The sequence below is a fragment of the Erinaceus europaeus genome, chromosome X (genome assembly GCF_950295315.1).
Source record: "Erinaceus europaeus chromosome X, mEriEur2.1, whole genome shotgun sequence".
Lineage (NCBI taxonomy): Eukaryota > Metazoa > Chordata > Mammalia > Eulipotyphla > Erinaceidae > Erinaceus > Erinaceus europaeus.
In genome coordinates, this window is record NC_080185.1 from 115,933,708 (window position 1) to 115,953,660 (window position 19,953).

The 19,953-nt window shown below is 34.8% G+C and overlaps 1 protein-coding gene across 6 annotated transcripts in view; it reads right to left on the reverse strand.

Annotated features, from left to right (window-relative positions):
* Positions 1-19,953, reverse strand: part of CNKSR2 (connector enhancer of kinase suppressor of Ras 2) — a 299,057-nt gene that overhangs the window by 143,603 nt on the left and 135,501 nt on the right. For all 6 annotated transcript variants that reach the window (XM_060182888.1, XM_016195185.2, XM_007538945.3 and 3 more), the window contains exons 6-8: positions 18,968-19,087; positions 11,377-11,436; positions 5,975-6,043 (exon numbers count right to left, since the gene is read on the reverse strand). In XM_060182888.1, the coding sequence (XP_060038871.1) occupies positions 5,975-6,043; positions 11,377-11,436; positions 18,968-19,087 (249 nt within the window). The remainder of the gene's footprint in view (positions 1-5,974; positions 6,044-11,376; positions 11,437-18,967; positions 19,088-19,953) is intronic.

Here is a 19,953-nt window from a genome sequence, read left to right on the forward strand (position 1 = left end):
GCTGCAAAGAAATAAATTGGTTAATAGGAAGTTGCCATTATGAAAGCATCATACAACTTATCTTTCTTATATAAAGAATTAAAATAAATTTTAATTTGATAAAATAAAATCATGATGTAATAAACTTGATTTCTCTTGGTAAAATAAAATGTATAACTATGTCAATATGGTACTTCAAAATCATCTTCTGTACATTCTCATCTAGTCCACAACATTAAATGTAAAATAAATAAAATAAAAAACCTCATGTATTATCCACTAAATGAAGTGAAATGTGAAATAAAGTTTTATAGAAATAAGTGAAATCTATGATTGTTTCCTTTTTCCTTTAATTTTTTAGTAAATAAATCTTCATGTTGTTTTGTCTTTCAAAGGAGAATGAGTCACTCACTGTTTCCAAATTTCAATTTCTTAGAATCCTCTCAGAGTTATTTTAGGGTATTATCATAACCATTTATTAGCCAGTATGTTAACATAGTCAGTCTCTGTAATGAAGAATCGTTTTGTGTTTAAAGGATTAAGATGTGAGGCATGCCACAACTATTGCCATTTGAGAACTCAGTTGTCAAATATTAGGTTTAGGGGATTGAAAGTACTTTCTCTTATGGAAATGAGAACAGAGAAGCCATGTGGTGGTGCACCTGGTACACATGTTACAATGCTCAAGGATCCGGGTTCAAGCCCTAAGTCCCCACCTGCAGGTGGAAAACTTCACCAGTGGTGAAGCAGATCTCTCTGTCTCTCTCCCTCTCTATATCCCCCTTCCTCTCAATTTCTGGTGGTCTTTATCAAATAAACAAAGATAATAAAAATAATTGAGAACAGAAAAAGGGGTAAGAATAAAATAACCAAAGAAGGTGAAAAATGGAAGAGAAACAGACATATGAAAAAGATAAAATGATAAAGAAAAATAATACAGAATTAAAAGAATGATATAAAAATAAAGAAAATATTTTAGTAACATTTAACAGAGAGAAAACTCAACTGGTCTCAGCCAATACGGTATCCATTTCTTTTCTTGCTCAAGTTCAGAGTGAGATGGAATTTAATAGGTTACTACACTCTTTATCCATCCTAATTATGCAGGCTTCCCTTTGAATAATACTCTCTTGTTGCTGTTTATGCTTTTTGATAGAGACAAAGAGGCAGACAGGTAGAGAGAGAATGAAAGAGATCACAGCATCAAAGCTTCATTCAGTGTGGTTGGGGCCAGATTTGAACCTGGATTGTATACATGGCAAATAAGTAAATTATTCAAGTGACCTATTTCATCACCTTCTCTTCCTTTGTTTGGATAGTAAAGAGACAAAAGAATGAGGAGAGATTAGGATGAAAATAAGAGAGCCCCCTTTAAGAATTGTACAAATGAAGGTAGAATGACATTTCAACACTCCTCCCATTTCTTCCCTTACCCAGACCCCCTCTGCCATCATTTGCAAGTCTTATCCAAAATTATTAACCATCTGGGGGCAAAAAAACCCATTAACTTACACTATTCATCTCCCATCTCTCATTAATTTATGTCCAATATCCTGTTTGTTGAAATCAATTTTCATCTAGACTATCCAAAACTGGCAATTTTCCATTCCAGTAGCTCTCATAGCCACATCTATTAAACCATTCTTGCCAGAGTGTAGTCACCAGGTTGCAGAAGATCATTCAAATAATAATAATAATGAATGTCTTATTATTTTCAGAAAATAAAGGAAAAAATTTTAAATGCTATATATGACATATGTCATTTTCAATTAATATTCCCAAGAAGAAAATATCTGTTTTTAGTATGGGTAGCATCTTTAAAACACTTACACACCAAAAACAGTATTAATGTAAAATTAGCAGACTCATTAAGAATATGTCCAAACAGGTTTAATGACTATAATAATCTCATCAACTAAAATATGTGCTAACAGTGCACCATGAGGGCAGAGTTGCTGGTTCAAACTATGGTGAAGCATTTCCCAGAGAGAGAGGTGTAGTGGTAGATGAAGTGAAAAAAATCTCGGATATTCCAGAAGCCTTTGAGGAGTTGGATCTTCAGTGGCAGGGAAGACATGCACTAGGAATCATTCTGCTTTGCTTGGATGGTCATGATTTTTTTCTTCTTCCTACCTGGCAGCAACAGTTTCTCAGCCACAGAAGTATGTTGATTTGAAAAGCTTAAACATCATTTATAATAAAGAATATAGCAACATGATAAAGGTCATAAAATGTTCAGTTTCATTTGAAGTAAGAAAACACACTTTTTGTTTAAAAGAGCAAACAAAACCACACACACAAGCGCTCAACACACAAACACATAGACATACATACTTCTAATAGACATCTTGAAGATATACCATATTAGCATTATTAAATAGCTTTACTGATTTCTCTCTCTTTCTTCCCCCTTTCTCCTTCTGTTGTTATCTCAGGCTTGTTTTCAGATAGCAAGAAAACAAGAGAAAACAGGAGACACAGAAAGATACCATAGTACTGGAGCTTCCTCCAGTGAAGTGAGGGCAGGCTGAAGTCTGGGTTCTACACATAACAAAGCAAGTACACTCTCCAGGTGAACTATTTTGCTAGCCCTTCAATATATATTTAAATAAGAAATATCATCAGATTTTATATTGTACAATATTAATTTCAGCAGTAAAATTTCATAATTATAGACAACTAGCACCTGGGATACTGACATCCAAAATAAGATTTAACAATAATTTTTATAGAATGATATTGACACTGTCTCATTATATTAATGGACTAAAGTAATATTTGATGTTGACTTCAAATGTATCAGTTCTATTAACTTAGGGAAACTTACTATTCTATCAGAACCAACTTTTAATATCCATTATTACTGCTGTAATGGTAGAAGGCAAGATTGCAAACTACAAAATAATTCATACTGGCTTCACGTAATTTTTCTCCCTGCCAAGCCAGTAACAACTGAAATAATTTGCAATTTACCAACTTTGTATACTGTCTAGTAAGAAACTGAAAGCATTGTGTAGACTACAATGTAGGTAGCAGCAAGGAAAAGAGAGCAGAGCAAACATAATTTGATGAAACATACCATTTTGGCAAAAATATGCCTCTTACTTGAACATAATGAAGAAAACCCATTAATTGATCACATAAGGAAAAATAATTTCATGTGATTCAACATATTTCTCCATTGGAAAATGCCTCTATTATAATCCCAAATCAGTTTGTAGGCTCTAGTAGCACTCTGCAAAGAAACTGGACTCCATTTGGCCCAATTGTTGCAGCAGGTCAAAGAGAGACAGAAAAGCTGTAAAGTTAATTTTAATGAGCTCCTAGTGTGTGCCCAGCATTTGCTAAGTGTTTCACACAGCTTGTCCACCTATCTGAAGGAAAGGTGTGAGGAAGTGGCATTAAAAGTTAAATTTTAGCCACATTTCTAACTTTAGTTCAGCTGATACACTATCCCAGTTATATAAATTTTCACTCCAACTTCTCCTCTCTTTTCTTTGGCCTTTTTTTTTTTATATTACTGAATATGAAGACTGGATTAAATGTTTGTTACAATTTTCCTTTTTGTTTGATAGCTTTATAAAATACAAGAAGCATAATAAAATTAAAGCAAGACTGAGTTGTCAGAGAGTTTTGAATTGAAGGTGAATTAAATAAACATTGTGAATCTCAGTTTCCACAAATATCTCCTTTGTAGGATTATGCTAAGGAGTAAATGGCAAGATTTGTGTAAAAACCACTTAACATGGTGCTTGGCACACTGTAAGAACTCAGTATGTGTAGGCTAAGACTATTAATGTTTTAAAAAGATAAAGTGGTACTTAGTTACTATAAGTTACATACAGTCCTAAGTCATTCATAGCAAAAATACAAATAAATCAAAATACCTCATCAACATTCTGTGTGGTTTTCAATATTTTAGAATAGTCTTGTGATGCAAAGATGCATTTATACATCACCACAGTATTTAAATGTTATTAATACATACAGATTTTATTAGTTCACTTTAGATATTTTATTTACTTGGGAATCATCAGATTTTTTTTTGGCTTTATAATGAATGGTCTTTAAAACAATTGCATTTTTTTTGTTAAAGACTAATGTCTATACTCAAAATTGACCAATGGGAAATTGGTTAAACTATGTACCAAATTTGTTAAGGTCATATTGCAAAAAATGGAAGCATCATAAACAGTAGAAGGAATAGCTTCCTGTCTACTGAAGCAGTTACCTTATCCCACTGCCCAAATCCTCATCCTAGGGGATAAGAAAGTTTAGTAAGAACAACTGCTCTGTATAGTTCCTAGAAATAAGAACTTTTTCATCATCAAAAGCGTCACAGTGTGGAAAGGCTTTATTAAATACCAATATTCTCTATTAATTAGTAATTAGCCTTGTACCCATATTTTAATTTTTCAAATTTCATTACATTGTATTCACTTAAAGAACCAATTGAGGGCCCAGGCGGTGGCACATCTGGTTAAGTGCTCACATTACAGTGCACAAGGACCTAGGTTCCCACCTTGTAGGGGGAAGCAGGGCTGCAGGTGTCTATCTGTTTCCTTCTCTATCTTCCCTACCCTCTCAGTTTCTCTCTCTATATATCCAATAGTAAATAAATAAAAATATATTTTTGAAAAAGAACCAATTGAAGAAACACCATGACAAATTAGTATTCCAGAGTCCTTTTAAAATATAACAAACTTCTCAGATTATTGAAAGACAACTGAAATGGCTTATGCCTTAAAAATCATTGAGAAAGAAAAGCCTTTTCACACAGGTCTTCTTATCATTAAACATGTTCTTTCTCTGAAAATGTATCTTCTATGACTAAACCATGCAAATACAAATTGAAATAAAAGGAAATAAGAAATAACAACTTCCTATGAAGAGTCAGTGAGAAGAAGATTTATAATAAAAAATTATATTTGAGGGGGTCAGGAAGTAGCATGCTCAGTTGAGTGCACATGTTACCATGTGTAAGGACCTAAGGTCGAGCTCCCATTCCCCACCTGCAGGGGGGTATGCTTCATGAATGCAGGTCAGCACTCCTCTCTATCTCTCCCTCCCCTCTCAAATTTTATCTTGTCTATCAAATAAAATAGAAAGGAGGGAAAAAAAGGAAAAAAATGACTGCCAGGAGCAGCAGATTAATACTGATGGCACCAAGCCACAGTAAGAACCCTGGTAACAATAAAAATATTATATTCAGATGTGAAATATTATCAAATATATTAATAATAAAATTATTTTAACTTAATTTGGGGGGCATTGTTTTTTATCTTGACAGAGGTAGGAGAACCAAGTGAATCAACTGAGGGAAAAAAACCTGAAATGAAAGTGATATGTCTACTTTTTAAAATTAGAAAAATAATTTTTGAAAATCTATAGAGGCACAGAATGCTACTATCATTCTTGGCCTAGGCCAAGGGATTCACAAGGTTTGTATGGTTCAACTATTTAGTTAACTACAATAATTTAAAAAATGATAAAGAGTGAACTGAACTGTTAAAGTTAAAAATTTTAAGAAATTAAATTTAAAATAAACCAAAGAAAAATCTTCGTAACACTATAATGAACGAAATGATGCAAAAAATAGATGATGTATACTGATGCCAAACATATACTATGCAATTCAATTATCTGTAAAAGGAAACTGAAAAATTATATTAAGAAACACTTGAATTTGAATGTATTGTCATTTTATTTTCTATTCTAATCAAACTATTATCCCAGCTCATGAGGTAAGTGTTATGTTACACCTATCTATAAAGAAATCTATCTAAATGCAACCACCCAATAATTCCTTATATCCTTTTTTTCTAAAACCATGCCTTATATTCCATGATTAAGAAAAACTTGTTATTCAGTTATTTTAAAAAGTTATATAATTGTTTTGTACACAAAGAGAAATTTCATTTCATTGGTATTTTTAAAGCTTTCATAGAATGTTATATTAGTTCCTCCCACTGACTTGTAAGGTAATTATACATACCACAGTCTGATGATTAACTTGAATCACTTCATCACCAGCATGAATTTTCTTGCACCGATCTGCAGGTGACTACATTTAACATAAAAGAAATAATAAAGAAAATAAATTTTATCAGTTATTTCATCTTTCTGGAAACACTACCGTCCATGTTCATCTATTTAAATTAGATCGATATATTAAAAAAATTAACAAACTTTTCTTTTTCAGTGTTATGAAGGCCTCATGTGCACATGTATGATTTCACTGCACTCATGCCAACGATTTTTTTTCCCAATTTAATTTCAGAGAGGGAGAGAAAAGAAAAGGGAGGAAGCACAACATTGCTTCACTATCTGTGGTACTTCTTATGTGATGGCGGGGATTGACCTGGGACCTCTATCATGGTAAGGCATATGTTCTACAAGGTGAGCTATCTCTCAGGCCATGGGAAAATTAAGGCTATAAAGGATATTGGGAGATAAGCAAAAACATTTTAATATGGATTGAACACTAGATATTATTAGATCAATATTAAATACCACAGCTAGTCACTATACTATAATTACATATGAGAACATCTGTTTTTTAAAATACTTACTTCATTTTTGTTGCCCTTTTTATTGTTGTAGTTATTGTTGTTGATGTCGTCATTGTTGGATAGAAAAGAGAGAAATGGAGAGAGGAGGGGAAGACAGAGAGGGGGAGAGAAAGATAGACACCTGCAGACCTGCTTCACCGCCTGTGAAGAGACTCCCCTGCAGGTGGGGAGCCGGGGGCTCAAACCCGGATCCTCACGCCAGTCCTTGCACTTTGCACCTTGTGTGCTTAACCCACTGCGCTAACGCCTGACTCCTGAGAACATCTGTTCTTATTAAACACAGGCTGAAATACTTATTTCTGACATGCCAACATATCTGTAACTTATTTTTATGGTTGAAAAAAAAAGAAAGTATGTGAATTAACACAAAAAACACTAGTGCACACATGTAGACGCATGCATGTTTGTGTTGGAAAGAACAGGGAGTTGTGGGAAAAAGAGCAAGAGGATTTGACCTTGTGGCTGATGGTCAGAGGGTGCTTCAGAAATGAGATTTGATATTAAGTTTACTGGTAGTTAAGTAAGGTCACTGCTTCTCGGAAGAGCATGGGTAAAGGCTCTGAGGTAAAGTGAGCTAATGTCAGATTTGAGTCATGGAGTTGAGGCAAGAGCTTTGAGAAGGGAATTTTGTGTACGGTGAAATGTAGAGGTGCTCAGGAGTCAGGACATTGGTTTCTATCCTAAGACCAATGGGAAGTATTCAAGAGGGCTTAGCTTGTTTGTTCTGTTAAGGAAAAAAACAAAAAACAGTAGGAGACCAGGGATAAGATGGTAAAGCACATCTTTCAATCTGTATGAGATCCTAAAATCCCCAATACTCTCCAAAAATTAGATTAAGAATTTAATTATACCTTTTTTAAAAAAAATATTTATTTTCCCTTTTGTTGCCCTTGCTGTTTTTTCATTGCTGTAGTAGTTATTATTATTGTTGTTGCTATTGATGTTGTCGTTGTTGGATAGGACAGAGAGAAATGGAGAGAGGAGGGGAAGACAGAGAGGGGCAGAGAAAGATAGACACCTGCAGACTTGCTTCACTGCCTGTGAAGTGACACCCCTGCAGGTGGGGAGCCAGGGGCTGGAACCGGGATCCTTCTGCTGGTCCTTGCGCTTTGCGCCATGTGCGCTTAACCCGCTGTGCTACCGTCTGACTCCCTAATTATATCTTTATGGGATTAAAGATATACAGATATTTATTTTACAAGATATGAATATGTTCCTGTGAACTCTAAGGAATAATAACTGGTATTAAACTTAGGAAAATATATACCAACACACCTAATGGGCTCTATGGGCAACTGCTTCAAACATATATTTCATGGAATAATTTATCTATCATACATAACTATGATTATTACTGTTTATTCATTAGTATCTAGTGTAAGCTGAAGAATGGTATAATGATAGAATCTGCAAAGTAAAGTGCTACATTCAAAATACATTAATAGAATTTACTATAAAAATGATTTCCGCAACGATTGCCACCTCAACATGCTTCACCTCAGACTGTGTCCAGAGACTTCATGTGTGGAATGACAACCCTTCAGCTTCCTTACTCGGGTGAGACCTTTCCTTTTATAGTACACTCTAATTTCATCTCAGGTGGTTCACCTTCTAACAAAGTCCCATAACCTAGATATACACCAGTTTCTGTGAGAGAGAGCTTATGTTCACACGTATCCATAAACTACTGCAAAATATATACCTGAAAGCAGAAGTACACTAGAGTTTGCAGTGAGTACCTCCCTAACACTTCCTCTCCACTATTCTAAGCTTGGTCCATGATTGCTCAACAATTTGTTTGGCTTTGTATGTTAACTCTCTTTTCAATCACCAGGTTCCAGATGCCACCAGGATGCTGGCCAGGCTTCCCTGGATTGAAGACCCCACCAATATGTCCTGCAGCTCAGCTTCCCCAGAGACACACCTTACTAGGGAAAGAGAGAGGCAGACTGGGAGTATGGAACGACCAGTCAACGCCCATGTTCAGCGGGGAAGCAATTACAGAAGCCAGACCTTCTATCTTCTGCAACCCTCAATGACCCTGGGTCCATGCTCCCAGAGGGCTAGAGAATGGGAAAGCTATCATGGGAGGGGGTGGGTTAAGGAGATTGGCTGGTGGGAATTGTGTGGAGTTGTACCCCTCCTACCTTATGGTTTTGTTTGTTAATCCTTTCTTAAATAAAAAATTTAAAAAAATGATTTCAAGTTCCTTTATTTTTCATTGATTTTTAATACCCAATTATCTTAAAAACAGAATTCTTGAAGCAATATTAACCTCAGTTCAACAAATTTTGAAATTATTTAGGTAAAGATTCAAGATTATATTCAAGAGAATTTCAATTACTGAAGTTAAAACTTGCCACAAGGGCAGATTCATCTTGGTGGTTAACCCAACCATAAGAATAGTGTGTAAGAAGAAAAAATTGCACTTATTTCACAGCACTAATAGCAGATGAACATGTTACCAAACTAGACAAGTTCCATATTACTACTCTCTAAAGCTTGTCTATCAGTACATCAATAGAGGTACAACTAATTAGCCCTTTGCTATTTACCCTAAAATTAGTCTTTTTAAATAAGAAATAATAAATCAGTGGCTCGTCCCAAATAAAAAACAAATGATAGCTGTTACATAAGATTCAAAGAATCTTTTTGCACAGATAAGTAAAATATGGAAACCTGAGTAAATTACATAGTGCTTGAAAGGAATCTACAGTGGTCTGGGAGGTGGTGCGGTGGATAAAGCATCGGACTCTCAAGCATGAGGTCCTGAGTTCAACCCCCAGCAGCACATGTACCAGAGTGATGTCTGGTTCTTTCTCTCTCTCCTCTTATCTTTCTAATAAATAAATAAAATAAAATAAAAGAAAGGAATCTACAGATCATTTTTGGCCAAATACCTCATTTCTGATGTTCATGTTGGGAACTCACATGTGAAAACGAAATAATTATGGCACAGTACAGCAAAGTAACTTATCTGTTTTAGTGAGCAGTTTTAATAAGCTTCAACACAGATCACCTAATTATAAATGGCTGAATATAATCAAAATAAACTGTTATAAAGAAAAAAGAATTAAATGCTTTACTGTTGTATACTTCACAACTGAACTACTCATAGCATCAAGGAAAGCAAATTACTGAGAAGGTAAGGGACTAGCCAAAAATTAGACTACCAATAGATGAAGGGCTACTTGTAGCACTTATGCCTAAGAACTTCTTACAGTACATGTTAAATATGAATGCATCCCAGAATCATCTGGTTAAAAAAAAATCACCTGGTGAAAAAAACAGCCTGGGCGGGGGGGGGGGATGTCCAGTGGGTTAAGTGAACATGGCCCGAAGCACAAGGACCTGTTCAAACCTCCGGCTCCCCACCCATAGGGGAGTCGCTTCATAGGCAGTAAAGCAGGTCTGCAGGTGTCTATCTCTCTTCCCCTCCTCTCTCGATTACTCTCTGTCTTATCCAAAAACAAGGACAACAACAACAAGGGCAACAGAAATGGGAAAAATGGCCACCAGGCACAGTGGATTCATAATGGAAGCATGAGCACCAGTGATAACCCTGGAGGCAAAAGAAAAAGAAAAAAGAAAAGAAAAGAAAAAGAAACAGCCTGGTTTCTAAAGGTTATGATTCATTAAGTCTGCAGTAAGGACCAAGAGTTTTCATATCTACTAGTTCCCACGGTCAAGAAAGGGTTCTCACTGTGAAACTACTGAGGTGGGGGCCTGTAAAATGATTCATCTGGGATCTGGGACAGTACCCCATCTGTACACACACCACTCAGACTCTCTCCCTTTCCCTCTTCCTCTCCCTCTCCCTCTCTCTCTCCCTCCTCTCTCTCCTCTCTCTCTCTATATATTTCATTCTATCTGAAAACTGGTGAACAAGTTTCAGAGACGACAAAAACAGAGAAATAGAAAGAAAATCACTGAATTATGTCATACTGCTCTTCCAATAAATTAAACTAAATTAGGGGCTGGGTAGTGAGCACATATTACAATGCACAAGGACCCAGTTCAAGTCCTCAGTCCTCACTTGCAGGGGGGAAGCTTCACAAATGGTGAAGTATGGCTGCAGGTGTCTGTCTGTCTCTCTCCCTCTGTATCTCCCCATCTCTCTCAATTCTGGCTGTTTCTATCCTAAATAAATGAAAGATACTAAAAATTTTTAAAAATTAAACTAAATTACTCTGCGAGCTTTCAAAAACCCTAACTTATTGATGCTTTGAATTTATTTATTTATTTAGCTATTGATTGCCAGCACTACAAATCCACAGCTTCTGTTTTTTTTTTCTATTTTATTTGACAGGACAGAGATAAATTGAGAGGGGAAGGGAGATAAAGAAAGACACCAGCAGACCCACTACACCATTAGTGAAATGTCTCACCAGAAGGTGGGTTGCAAGGATTTGAACCTGGGCCCTTGTGCATTGATAATATGTATGTTTAACCAGATGCACCACTGCCCGACCCCAGTGATGCTTTGACTTTAAATGTGCTAAATGTAACTAAATTATTTTATGGATGATAGTGAATTCTTTTAGATGTCACAATAACATTTCACAAATTATGAAATACTTTTGAAAAGACAAATCTCTGGCTATAAACAGAAAAATAGCTAATTTTATATTTTATTACTTTATTTATGCAAAAAAGTAAACTTCCCTCAATCTGGCACTTAACTCAATATAGTTTTAGTATTATTTCCAAGGTTGTTCATGTCCTCAGAACTCAAGTCTAAATTATGTGAAATGCATAAGTTAATAAACACTAATAAAATAAAAGGAAAAATACACAACAAACTCTGTAATGTTGTAATACTTACATTTTCTGTAGTCCCAGTAATTACATGGAGGCCATCATAAGTTGATTTAATATACATACCCTGAAAAAAATGATAGCAGCAGAAAAAGTTAAGCAATTGGAATACTTTCAAGTATATAATAATCCCATTTACCAGCAAATTTTATCCTATTAAATATATATTGTCACAGGTAAATTAAATTCATGCCCTAGGAATCCATGATTATATAATGTTGTCTTTTAAAAATGTTATTGAGTAACTGATGGAGAGACAGAAGAAGAAAGAGACCCAAAGTGCCTAGGACTTTAAGAAAATTATTTATTTATTTACTTATTTTTATCAGAGCTCTAGAGGATTGAACCTGTGGCTTTGGAGCCTCAGGTATAAAAGTCTTATTGCATAATCATTATGCTGCCCCTCCCACCCTCTACATTTAAGATATTAAAATTCTCTTTGTATAAAAATTAACTGAATTTTATCTATAACATGGTGCTACATTTCAAAATACTGATTCTAAAAAAGTATTAACTTTAATTAATTTTAGATCTGAACTGTAAGGAACTTGATAATTCATAACACACAATATCAAAAAATTATGTTTTAAGAAAGATATAAATCTAATAATTATTGTAATGTGAATTTTCCATATGTTTGTTAGTTAATCATTAAGTACTCAAATTCACATGTGTTATTATTGAAAATAACAGTAACGTTCACGGTATAAAATTATTAAGAAATCATTGGAGGGGAATCAGGCAGTGGTGCAGCAGGTAAAGCACACCTGGTACAAAGTGCAAGGACCAGTGTAAGGATCCTGGTTAGAACCCCTGGCTCCCCACCTGCAGGGGAGTCGCTTCACAGGCAGTGAAGCAGGTCTGCAGGTGTCTATCTTTCTCTCCTCCTCTCTGTCCTCCCCTCCTCTTTCCATTTCTCTCTGTCCTATCCAACAGTGACGACAACAATAACAACAACAATAATAACTACAACAATTAAACAACAAGGGAAACAAAAGGGAATAAGTAAATATTTAAAAAATTTAAAAAATAAAAGATTTTTTTTAAAAAAAGGAACCATTGGGGGGAAGGTGGTGGCACACCTGTTTGAGCTCACATGCTACAATGCACAGGACTTACCCAACTCAAGCCCCCAGATCCCACCTGCAGGGAGAAAACTTCACGAATGGTGAAGCGAGTGCCGCAGATGTCTCTATGCCTCTTTTCCTCTCTATCTCCTCCTCCCCTCCCAATTTCTATTTCTATCCAATAAATAAATAAAGATTACGCGCATGTGTGCGCGTGCACACGCGCGTGCGCGCGCGCGCACACACACACACACACACACACACACAAAAGACTGGGTAGGTTTTAATTCTTAAAAGTGATTTCAGTAATGTCATATACCTAAAATATTGATACCAGTTCCAAAAACAGTTGAGCCTGGAGCTCTAATGTGAAAACAAATCAAATATAATTTTAAAAGATGATGATTCACTTGTGAGGTCTACTTTCTTAAATCCAAGTTTGTATAACTTTCTATAAAACAAGCAACCTAATAAAAAAGTACAAATAAAAATTTAGAAATTGCTTGGTAATTCTTGGTCATGATCACATGGCAGTATTTAACTTTATAGTAGTGATAAAAGTGTAACATTAATTTTTGAAATTAATACTCATTATTTTTAGATGGTAAATATAATGATGTTATTTAGAATCTAAGAGGATAAAATCTTTGCAACCATTTTCCCATCCCCAAAATTAACAAAATGGTATCAAATTAATAAAGGACTTTAAAGTATACTTATAAAAAGTAAACACTAAATTCGTTTTGCTTTTACAGAGAAAAATCATGAGAAGACAAAGTAGAAAACTATAACAAAAGGAACTATGTACTATTTGGGTTTATAAAGCAATTGTCATCCAAGTACTACCTCTCACTAACATCAACTTTTTATTATGAACCAGAGAGTGTTTTAAATTAATTTCACAAAAGTCTGTGTGATAGAAAATCTAATTACTTTTGCTTTTAAGATAAGGAAACTGAGGCAGAGATACAGGTTGACTGACGCAGAGCAGTGCATGCAGTCTAATTCAAGAGATCATACTCTCAACCACCAGGCTTCTGCTTTATTCACTTATTATCAGGAAGGATGTGCACCTTCACATTTCTTGTAAGATCATCATTGTAGCTACTAAAGCCAAACATTCGCTGTCCAACCACTATTTCAAAAGATTAAGACTTACTATGTGGAAAGTGTTTATCAAGAGTAAATCAGCTTGTTATTTTAGAAGTGTATTCTTCTAATAACCCATGCCTTCTGATAACTTTGGTCAGAAATTCATCATATGGGGCTGGGTGGAGGCACACTTTATTTATTTTATTTATTTTATTTTTTGCATCCAGGGTTATCGCTGGGGCTCCGTGCCTGCACTACGAATCCACTGCTACCGGATGCTATTTTTTCCCTTTTATTGCCCTTGTTGTTTATTGTTGTTGTTGTTATTATTGTTATTGCTGTCATTGTTTTTGGATAGAATAGAGAGAAATGTAGAGAGGAGGGGAAGGCAGAAAGGAGAAGAGAAAGATAGACATCTGCAGACCTGCTTCACCGCTTGTGAAACCATTCACCTCTGCTGGTGGGGGGCCGGGGGCTTAAACTGGGATCCTTACTCTGGTCCTTGCGCTTTGCACCTTGTGCTTTTAAGCCGCTGCACTACTGCCTGCCCAGCCCCAAGGCACATTTTATAATGCACATTTTATAAAGCACACCTGTTACTATGAGAAATACCTGGGTTCAAGCCCTTGGTCCCCACCTGTAGTGAGGGGAAGCTTCATTAAAAGGGAAGCAATACTGCAGGTGGCTCTCTTTAGCTCCCACCTCCCCGTCAATTTCTTTCTGTGTCTATGGAAGGAGAAGAAGGAGAAGAAAAAGAAGAGGAGGAGGAGAAGAGGAGAGAGGGGAGAGATGGAAAAAGTTGCCATGAGAGATAGATTTCTGATGCAGACAGAGAGCCACAGCATGGTGGCAATTAAAAAAAAAAAGTGGGGCCAGGTGGTAGTACACGTGGTTGACTGCACACATTATAGTTTGCAAAAAATCGAGTTCAAGTCCTTGTTCTCCATCTGCAGGGGGAAAGCTTCACAAACAATGAAGCAGTGTTGCAGTTATGTCTATGTCTCCCTTCCCACTCAACTTTTCTGTCTCTATCCAAAGTAAAATTGAGTAAGTAAATATTTAAGTATTTTAAAAAGTGATGTGTGCATTACTGACTGAATTAAAATGTTTGACAAAAGTTCTAAATGTTTTCTCAAGTTATTAGGTCAAAAAGAAAGCCTACTAACCTAAGACACATGTTTAGAAAAGATATTAGTCATCAAAATAATGAAGTATCATGAAGATAATATAACTATGGCATTGGAAATAAAATTTGTGTAATTATTGTACTTATCTGTAACTTTAAAAATGGCTATTAAAATTTAGCAATTAAAAGCTAAAACTATCAATTACAGGAAAAGACTGTATCAGAAAATATTTTAGGTTATATAATTTATATAAAAGCCATGTTTTCTAGATAAATATATGTTACATGCTTATGAAGATGTTTTGCTTCTGCAATATTTTCATTTATAAATTCAATAAATAATTTGTCGTAACCACTTTTTATAATCAAAACTGACTTTATAGTCCAGGAGGTGGCACACTGGTAGAATTCTGGACTTCCAAGCATGAGGTCACAAGCTGATCCCAGGCATAACATATGCTAGAGTAGCTACTCTGTGTTTTCTTTCTCTTTTGTGAAATAAGCAAAATAAATCTTTAAAAAATATTTTTTTATTTTTTATTTAAGAAAGGATTAATTAACAAAACCATAGGGTAGGAGGGGTACAATTCCATACAATTCCCACCACCCATTCTCCATTTCCCACCTCCTCCCCTGATAGCTTTTAAAAATTATTTCTTAATCCTTTGTATCTCCCTTGGGTAATACTAATGAGAAAATAGTATCTATCTATCTATCTATCTGAAAAAATGTAGTGGGCTAGATGAGGTGATGCCTTAAAACAATTTTTAAGTTAAATATCTAAGCCAATCTGAGAGGCTATTGGAGAAAATCAGATGAATTAGACAGTGTGAAGTAGAACTCTATATATCCTTACCATGCCAGAAAGGAAGGAAGGAAGGAAGGAAGGAAGGAAGGAAGGAAGGAAGGAAGGAAGGAAGGAAGGAAGGAAGTCAATCAAAAGTGAGGAACCAAAATCAAGTCAGAGAAGAAAAAAGTTGCTTAGATTAAAACTAGTATCCTTTTGAATATGGAAGAGTCAACAGAAATACATGTCAATTGTTTACCTCTGAGAAACGGTCACTCCTAGGCATATATTTAAAAGACATGAAAACACTGATTCAAAGGGACATATGCCCCCTTAGATTCATCATGTCTTCTTTCATAGTAGTAAAAAAGAGTGCAAGAAGCCTAAGTTCTATAGATAGACAAATGAATAAAGAAGTTATGGGACACATAATCAATGGAATACTAGTCTGCGGTTAAAATGTATGGAACTAAAGATAATTGTGAGTAAGCAAGGCAATGAAAGACAACTACTGGATGGTTTTGCTCATATGTAAGAATATAGGAAATCAAAAAACAAACTTTCAAAAAGTGGCCAGACTGTCTTCTTTAAGACTTTATACAAATTTTGCTGGTAATCATGGGAGAAGGTGAAGTCACAGAATTTTGTTGGTAGGTGCAATGTGAAATTACAATTCTGTAGTCTTAAAAAATTGTAAACCATTATGAAATCACTAATTAAAAATAGGAACGAAAACAGTAGGGGAACTTGTAATCAAATGGCTCTTTTGGAACCAAGACAAATTTATTCTTTCCATTTCATCAAATTCATTGTTACTATTATTATTTCTATTATTATTCTCCTCTCCCTCCTTCTCTTCTCTTTAAAGAAAATTAATTATTGAATTTTGGAGCAGACTTGAACAACTCCTGTTCTACTGCTCATCTTGCCAAAATGGCATTTGATTCACTGTCTCCAAATCTCTGTTAAATGACAGAGGTCAACGCAACCTTAAAGTCAAAACAACGGTATAAGTTATATTTGGAAAAAATCCAAGTGCCTAAATAGCTAAAAGAACTCTCTGTGCCCAGGAGGCTTTCTCAAGAAGGTCCTTTTCTTTCAATTCAACTCATCTCCTGGCTCTGATAGTTTTGCTATTTCCCAACAACTATTATCTTCCTTCCTCTTATTTTTGCTAGTTATTGTGCTCAAAACAATTTAGAACCTAATCACACTTTTTCCACCACATCTTATAAAGCTTAGGATTCTCAAAAAATATATATATATTAGTAATTAAAAAGTTGACTACCCAAATTAACAGCAGAAGAACAAAACTATTATACTTTGCCTATGAAAGATATTCTGTTTTGAAACTAACAAAAGGAGTCCTGCAGGTGTTTCTAAACTAATTAAATTTCAATGAAGCTTGATAATCTTCCACCTCTTTCTATTTCTTTCATTACCCACTTAGACACTTTTAATAGCTAAGCACATACTAAATATTACCAAATGCTTCAACTCTATGTATTTCAAATACGACTGACTAAACTCAAAGGCTCTGAAAACGATACATTGAATAGGTCATATAAAATTTCTTTTTATTCATTTCTTTATATGTTTTTTTTTTTCACTTCCAGGGAATCACTGCTCTGGGCTGGCTTAAAAAAAAAAAAAAAAGACAAGACAGCTGATTGTCCTTAAAATGCATTTTCCCCAATGGTTCCAGCTTTAAAGCTATCCTTTTAAGTTCCCCACATATCCCCTCAGCAAATTTAAATGTGGGACAAAACTAACTTGTAGGCTCTGAAAAACATAGTATTTATGAGGAAGAAGTGAAAAGTGGGGGGAGGAAAAGTTAGTAGGCATGATTTTGGTAGTGTGATGGCACTGGAACTTTGGTGGTGGGTGAGGTGATGATGTACCCACGAAACCACTAGTAACTCAATAAAATCTGACTACAAACAAATTTAAATGTGGGATAATGGAGTAAGCTTTGTTCAGATAAATTATATTTACCACAGTAATATTATAGGTTGAAAGATCTTTTAAATAAAGCTGGACTTTGTGAAGGTAGCAAGAAAGAATAGTAAGAATTTAAAATAATAATTATTACTTCAAATAAGTTTATAAAATAAATAAGATTTTAAAGCTCATTGAAGTATACCCAACACTTAAAGAGTTTAGAACACTGACGTTTCTGTTAGCAATTTCTGATAATATTTCTGACTTCCTAGGAAAAATCCAATAAAAGCACAAAGAGCCACTAGAAAAAAGGTGTCAAATATCAGCAAGTCGTTCTGTAGAACAGATGATATCAAACTAAAAAATGACTGATGGCCTGGCTGATAGACTTTGCTCTCTGAAACATATGATTCTGTGGCTCTTAAAACAAACAAACAAAAGGTACTTTTTAAAAGCCTGATTACTCACTTTACTTTCCATTGGAATTATGGGGAGCGGAATGTGAAATGAGTGAACACAATGTAAATCAATGGACTTTATGAAATCTAGAATGAATGCACACACGTTCATTCTAGAAGAAAATTGTTAATCTTGCAAAGAGATCTCTAAGAATTAAAAACTTGGGACTGGGAAATAGCACAATGGCTTACGCAAGAGATTTTTATGCTTAAGGCTATGAGTTTCTAGGTTCAATCCCTGAGACTACTGTAAGCTAGAGCTGACCAATTCTCTAGCTTAAAATAAAGAGAATTAGAGATCTTTGAATTATTAATGATAAATTCTAACATTTCTATTTATCTATTCTAATTAATGTAATCTTTGGAACTTTCATCTTCAGGGAAAAAGAAATACTATATAAGCAAACATGTAGTTGTTGTACAGTAGGTAAGATGGTCTCCGGTCACTTGATTTTTGTCTGTCCTCCCTTAACATGAACTTCATATTTTTATTCTATATGAATAAAGAAAAATCTCTCCTTTGGGCTAAATTTAGAACCAAAACAACATTTAATCAGGTAGACAAATTGTAGAAGATAATCATCTTTATTATTACATAACAAAAAATACATCTCACAGATGTTAGCCCAGTTTTAGCAATATCCACTTGCTTACTCATCCTTATAAAAAAAGAATGGATGACTTATAAAGAATATCAAGTTTGCTTAGCTTATCCACCCTGAGGGAAGAGAGACCTTTAAAACCAGAACAAACCAAAGCAAAACAAACAAAATACTCACTTATCTGAGCAAATAACACTGCTGTTCTTTTAATTATAAAACTCTTTAAACTTCCTCTAAACTTAAGGAAAACTTTCATAAGGGAAGAAAGAATGAAGTAAAGCTAAGTTATTACCCAAGAGAACAGGATGATTCAGAAATCACCATTTTAAATTTCTTTCATTTCCAATTATCTTCATAAAACTTATCATGAGAAACTCTCAATATCTTAACTCTTTTAGAATAGAAAAGCCAAAATGTTACAAGTTTGTTAAAAATTCATGAATTTCAACATTCACAGGCAGCTCTGCCCACATCATTAACTGTCTGTTGATGGATGGTAGCTTTGATAAACATAACATCTCTTACCAGCCCTTCACTTGGTTTGATGTTTGCCAGCTGAATCACCTCAAGGTGGGCAGACTGTGATACCAGAGGATCGGATGACAGTGATATGATGTGGTCACAGACTCCAGAAAGAGTTTTACACTGAAAGCAAAAAAAGGGGGGGTGTTATAGGATAAAGTAAGTAAACAGTATAAATCACTTTTTGCTATGACTTTCTCACAAGGAAAAATAAACAGGAGAAGAAAGTAGTTGACATTTTGTTTTATACAGTTTGTATAAAAGACACTCAGGTGAAAACACACATATATTATAAAATAAGCTATAAGAACTACAGGAAAGTTCTGGTTATGTTTGTTTTCATCATTTGATTCACCAGACCAGACCTAGAGTAAAATGACTGTAATCATCCTCAGTACTGTAATCTGATAACTTCTTGGTAACATACATCAGGTTGAACTAATTGTAATAGTTTTTTCTTTAAAAAAAACAAAACCTTGATGTGTTTTCCTTCATGATTAGAAAAAAAAAGGGAAAAAAAACATCAAAAACCCCAAGATTCAGGGAAGATCTAGTAAATTATTCCTATTTATGTTTGTTCTTTCTAATTCAAGGTCAACTGTGTACAAAAATTTCCACCTCCTCCAAGAAGGGTTTGCTACTCCTTTAATCCTGCTTTTTATGGCCAGTATTGCTATCTCATTTTGAAGCCCTCTGCTGGGGGAGTCATATCCAAGTCAACTCTCACTTCCTTCTCTTTCTCCTTCTAACATTACCTACCACCCACATCAGGTAGAGAAATGCTAGAACACATAAGGAACTCAGTTAATATTAGAGAATAAACTGAAAAGCAAATGAGATTGAGCAGTGAAGAGAGTGACCTGACTGAGGACAAAAACCTAGTGTTTTAATTAGGAAAAATCTATTTATGCTGATACAGAATAACAGACTTAAAATATATGTTTAATTCTAATTGTATGGTTAAGATGTGGACATAGTAAATTCATGAA